The sequence below is a fragment of the Cyprinodon variegatus genome, unplaced genomic scaffold (genome assembly GCF_000732505.1).
Source record: "Cyprinodon variegatus isolate N-32 unplaced genomic scaffold, C_variegatus-1.0 Scaffold1, whole genome shotgun sequence".
Classification (NCBI taxonomy): Eukaryota; Metazoa; Chordata; class Actinopteri; order Cyprinodontiformes; family Cyprinodontidae; genus Cyprinodon; species Cyprinodon variegatus.
This window is the reverse complement of record NW_015150454.1, coordinates 3,591,713-3,597,462: the sequence shown is the minus strand read 5'-3', so window position 1 is coordinate 3,597,462 and position 5,750 is coordinate 3,591,713. Positions and strand designations below refer to the sequence as shown.

Genomic DNA, 5,750 nt, shown 5'->3' with positions numbered 1-5,750 from the left:
ATTTGTATTATCTTCATTTTTGTACAGATTACATTGTGGTGCTCTTACATTGACATGGGGTTAATAAGACACAACTGAACGAAATTGAACTCCAAATTGCCTCTTTTGTTGGCAGAATAAATTTTGCTTGTGTGGAAGTTCAACCGAGAGCAGATTCTGACGGGGCGGCGCCATGGATGGAGCGGGTGGAGGAAACAACCTATCAAGATCTCACCAAAGCTCTAGCTGGGAGCGCTGAAACTCTTGGCAGTTGGTTCTTCAGTCCGCTTATTAAGGGAATGGATCAAGCTGACCGCCAATAATTTAAAGAAGCAGAAAATCAAATCAGCGAGAGCTGGCTTCGCTTTGGAACCGCTGATCTCTTCATGCCACCACATGAATCGCGGGGCAGAGTTTGGACATACGTTCTTGTACTCTTACACTGCATCATGGCATCAAAATTTTCACCATTCTTAATCAAAGACATTCTTACTGGCATTGATGTTCCTCTTAAGAAACCCAACAGTACAGCTACTGAAGAGCTTCACGCACTTGCGCGCAATTTACGCACTGGCTTTGACAGCGCCATACAGCAAAGCCTTTCTCCTGGTATACGCGTGTCTCAAAGCCACCGATCCAACAGCTGCAGGGCAGAGAGAGGGGTTGTGACTCAATTTGGAGAAGGTAAGGTTTAAATTTACAATTTCCTATATTTCATTTTTTTTTAATAAATGCATTTAAATCATATTAATTTTAATTGTTTGCTGATATGTGTACCTATGTTAAAAATACTAAAATCCAAAAAACATGACAGCATGCATTTGTCATTTAAGTTTACACCCTTGTTTGGATTTAATATGTGCAGAAAAAATACAAATGTTGAGAAATATGTATAGAGTATGTGTGTAATATAAATTTGAAACACAATATATGAGTTGTTTTAAAGCATACTGTGATTTTTTTTTTTATTATTTAGATGTATTACTTTATTTTTTAAATATATGCTTCATATAGGCTTATTTGCTTTTTTTCACTTTTTAATGTGGGGGGAATAAAAAGTTTGTTGATTATGTGCCTCAGAGTGTGCCAAAGCGGAGTGTGTGGAGCAGGATACGCGGCAGAGGATCCAAGTGGATTCAGGAAAAAAAGGGGCCCACCTCCACCACGGCGGAGAGGCGCTCAGCTGCTCCCACGAGCAGCGCCGCTCCACGCAGGTTGCCAAGAAGCGTTCCAGAGCGGCCTTTTCCCACACGCAGATCCACGAGCTGGAGCGCCGATTCAGCACCCAGAGGTACCTCTCTGGTCCCGAGCGGGCAGAACTAGCCTGCACCCTGAAGCTTACAGAGACCCAGGTGAAAATCTGGTTCCAGAACCGGAGATACAAAACGAAACGGCGCCAGTTGGCAACAGAACTGACAGCGCTGAGCTCTCCAAAGACTGTAGCGGTTAAAGTGCTGATGAGAAACGAGCAAAAGCATTGGATTCCAGGCAGTGGAGCACAGTTTCCCATGACTGTTCCAATATACCACGGCTATCAGTACCACCCCTACTCACATCAGTGGTACCAGCCACACAGCATTGGCAGGAGGTTGGGTGGAGGAATGTTCTGATGTCCCATAAAACACAAAGATCAATAAATTACACAGAGACGTGTGCATTTTGTAGTGTGTTTGACGCTTTTCTGTAAAATGACAGCCTACTCCAAATTGAATGCATAGTATTAATTAAAATTATGAACGTTTAATTTAGCATTTGGCATGCAGTTGGACAAAGATTGTTTAAGAATGAACTATTAAGTTTTATTCCTGCAGAGGGACAAACTGAAAGAAATGTTAGGGCAGAAAAACCTTAGCCAAGAGCTTCTAACAAAAAGAGATATTCAGATATAATGTAGTGACTAAGCAGGAACAGGGATGACAAGCCGCTAGTCCATCTTTGAAAGGAGCTTATATACATGACTGTGTGAGAGAGCAGGAGAACGATACCAACAATAGGCAAACTCCATGCAGAAAGACCCAATACTGGAATTTAAGCATTGTTGGTGCAAAACAACAGTGCTAAAAGCTGCATCACCATGCAACCTACCTCAAAATGAATAATACAAAACTTACCATGTAAAGGGGTTACACTTCAGTTTATATTTATTATTATGCATTACCCTACTACAAGATGATGTTTTATTGTTTTTACTCAATCGTCCTCTGTAAAACCCCTTTTCTGACTCTTCAAAACCAACAAAATTGTGCATGAACAACAAAGACTGATATTTTTAGATTTTGGTTTCCAAATGGTTGTTGATATCCATATCTTGCTGACTCAATCATATATTATCTTGAATCTTACTTTTAATGATTTTTTTTATACATCCCAATGTGTGCAAATTTTATATTTTAGTTATTTTGCTGTTGTGTGCTTCAGATGAATCAGACAGGCTAAATAGACCATGTTGCACCACTCTGCTCCCCCCTATCTGTAAAGCACACATTATTCATTGTTTGGCTTCCAGTAAAATACCCACATGTTGAAGGAATTGGAACAACGACCACAACTGATATGGAAATAAAACATCATTCCTACTCAAGTGGAAAAGTGTATCCTGAACTCAGCCTTGTTTTGTTTAGTAGTCAGGAGGTGTTATTCAGTAAGATATTGTGACATTGCATAATTTTACTAAATAACTACTTCAGAGTCTTTCACTCCTACACAGCAAAGCTTTTCAGATTTTGCATTGCAATAACAAACTGCAATTTGTTTATTGGGAATTTTTCAAGAGAAAGAACGATATAGCACATCACTTTGAAGTGGAAGGTGAAGGATGCATGTTTCTTTTAGCTGATTTACAAAGAAAAAAAAAACTGAGAAGTGTGAAATGCCTTTGTAGATTTTATTATTTTGCAACAGGACCTGCTGCTGATGCTTCTGAATCTCTCTCAGTAAGGAGGAGGAAAAATGAGTTGTGGGAAAAGCTGTTTTAGGCATCCTTGATAATGGATGTGTTTCTGTGGATTCAGCACATGTTAAGGATCTCTTTCAGGAAAGAAAAAAAGGGAATAAGTGATTTTGATGAACATTTTTAGGATCCTGTTGGGCTGCTATTGTTTACAGGCCCTTTAGCTCTAAAACAGGATGAGAAGCAGTGGGTTAAATAACATGCATGTAAAATATAACCAGATGTGGGATAGAATTCCTTCCTGTTTAGGCCTCAGAGAAGGTAAATCTGTTCCTGTGCTTTTCTTGACAACAGTGGTGTTTTTTGTTTTAATCTTATTTTATTATTTTTTAGTGTGGATCAGATCACCAGAGATATTAACTCAGACAAACTCTTCATTGATAAACCTTCTGAAGCCCTCTGCAAAATGTTGTTTGCTGCCCCACTTACTCCCAAGATTGACTGTCACCAGTGATGACAATAGTTGTGTACCCTGTGTAATAAACAATTTGGTCTGTGCTAGTAGTTGCAGTGCATAAGCAGACAAACCCTTAGTTATGCCCAAAGATGGTCCTCAAGGGCTGCTGTCCTGCAGGTTTTAGAGGTTTCCCTTCTTAAGCACAGCTGAAAAGATCAGAATGAGTTGTGCTGAATCCGGGAAACCTCTAAAACCTGCAGGACAGTGGCCCTTCAGGACCAACTTTGGGCATGCCTGCAAGTTAGGAACTCAGAACACATCCTTAATATTTGTTCATGGTGACTGATCTAGACATTCAACTGCCCACCTTAAATATCTGCTTATTATGCCAAGAAACTCAGGACCAGATAATAGATACTCAAGTATATCAACGTGCCTCAGCATTTCCACCATCTGTTACTAGCTTGGACAACTGCATTAAACACTGAGAGAAAATCAATGGATTTTATGTTTAATGTTAAATGTAATGTTGTGAATAACAATAAAACATATAATAACCTAACCTAATTTAACATAATTATTAGGCTTAAACTACATCTTCCACCTGAGCTTTGGATCATAGTTTTCATTGGTCTCTTGGCTGCCTCTCTAATCAAAGCTCTCTAGGATTTTGTTCCCCGAATGTAGATTGAAATGTGATGTATATATTCAGTGTTTTTTTTTTTTTATAATATTTTCTAACCTGTCTAAAATGCTATTTGGTTACTTATGTGGCTCCTCACAGAACAGTGCATGGCAAGAACTACATTTTACAGATTACTTAGTTGATTTCTGCCTGTTTGTTACACTACTTTTTATGATGGAGTATTAGAATAAAATAATCTGAATGTATAGTTTTAGTTGTAAAAGATAATCAAATATTGTTCTTCTATCATATCAAATCCCCATGAAACAAACTGAAGTCTGTTGTAACGTGACAATATGGGGAAAAAAAAGTTTAACCGATAGAAATACTTTTTGCAAAGGACTTTATACACATGGAGAAAGCAAACATTCCTCTGCATTTTTTGCAGCAGTAGATATTAAAAGTTTTTTTAGCAAAGGGATTTAGTTATTACAGTAATGCAAAGGAGAAAGGGATCATGTTGGAGAGCAGTTTGTCAACCTGTCACCAAGGAATTAACTTCAACGTGATATTTTGCAACACTTTGCATGCAGACAGAGTTTGTTTTTAGAGGGATATTAATCTGCTTTTAAAGTCAGGAGGGCATGGAAGGTCATAAATTTTAATATGTTTTACACTTTAGGTATTCTGCTTTGTTTATCATTTTACTTTTACATGTTTAGTTGCTTTAGTTGAAGAATTTATTTCACAAGAATTAATTTCACTAGTTCTTGCTGAAATATTTCATGGACATTTTTAGGGTTTAAAGGTTTCATCATAGTGCCAATTTACTGTTACTGAGCATACAAAAAATGATAACCTTGTATATGTGTCATTACAGTTTATTTTCCTTTTTTGAAAAGGAATTAAGTAAAATTTAGGAGCTCTGCCTATATGATTTGTGCAACTATGATACAAGTGAATGGTGGCTGGAAGAATTAGGTAACAGTAATAAGACATTCCGAGATCCACTAATGCATTTGTCCTTGTTCTTTTTTGTGTTGATTTTAGCTCCAGTTCAGATTCCAGTGTAAAGATCAAAAACATTGGGCTGAAGAAAATATCAGAACACAAATAAAAAAAACGTGCACTATACTAATAAAAACAGACAATTCCACAGTTAATACTCCATTATAACTCCTTTGTATATGTTGTTAAGTTAGCCGCCCCAACCCTCTGTAGCCAGATTCAAAAGAAATAGTCTGACAAAGCATTACGTTTAAATTGGCAATGTTGGTCTTAGAATGAGTGAAGACTGACATGAAATGTCTTTGGAGTCAAAAGATAAGAAAGTCTGCAAGTAAATGTGTTTGTCATCGTTTTGTTTTTCATGCATGACATATGCTTGTCCTCTGTAGCAATGCAATTATTCAAATGCACTTCCAGCTTATAAACACAACCATCACTTGGTTGATATCAGATAGCACTGACTTTGTGATTGTATTTGCATGGTAATAGGCTGGCAAGGCTGAAGAACACTTGTCCAGCCTGCATTAAGTACTTCTTGATGCCTACATTTTAATGACATCCTTCAATACCCAACATTTAATACACTTTTGTGATTAAAGAAGTATTTTTGAATTAAATTGAATAAAACTTATTGAGACTAAAATCATTTGCTCTAAAAAGTAAATCATAATGGAGTGAGACTGGTATTTCCAACTCTTTTCCATAAAAGAGGGAAAAGATTATTCATCACGAGTCTGAAAAATGTAATAAAAGATTAAGTGTTCAGTGCTCAGAGCTCAGTCATTCAGCTG

The 5,750-nt window shown here is 37.3% G+C and overlaps 1 protein-coding gene across 1 annotated transcript; it reads left to right on the top strand.

The window, feature by feature from the left end:
* Positions 1-170: 170 nt before the first annotated feature.
* Positions 171-3,929, top strand: LOC107098627 (homeobox protein zampogna-like). Its single transcript, XM_015396433.1, has 2 exons — positions 171-663; positions 1,060-3,929. Exons 1-2 carry the CDS (start codon positions 366-368, stop codon positions 1,587-1,589), a joined length of 828 nt encoding a protein of 275 aa, XP_015251919.1. The 5' UTR covers positions 171-365; the 3' UTR covers positions 1,590-3,929.
* Positions 3,930-5,750: the final 1,821 nt, after the last annotated feature.

Bases quoted from the DNA above. Each gene is read 5' to 3' on its own strand.
- LOC107098627 (XM_015396433.1), top strand. From the start codon at position 366: ATGCCACCACATGAATCGCGGGGCAGAGTTTGGACATACGTTCTTGTA. The intron at 664-1,059 runs GTAAGGTTTAAA...TATGTGCCTCAG, and splicing joins TGTGACTCAATTTGGAGAAG to AGTGTGCCAAAGCGGAGTGT.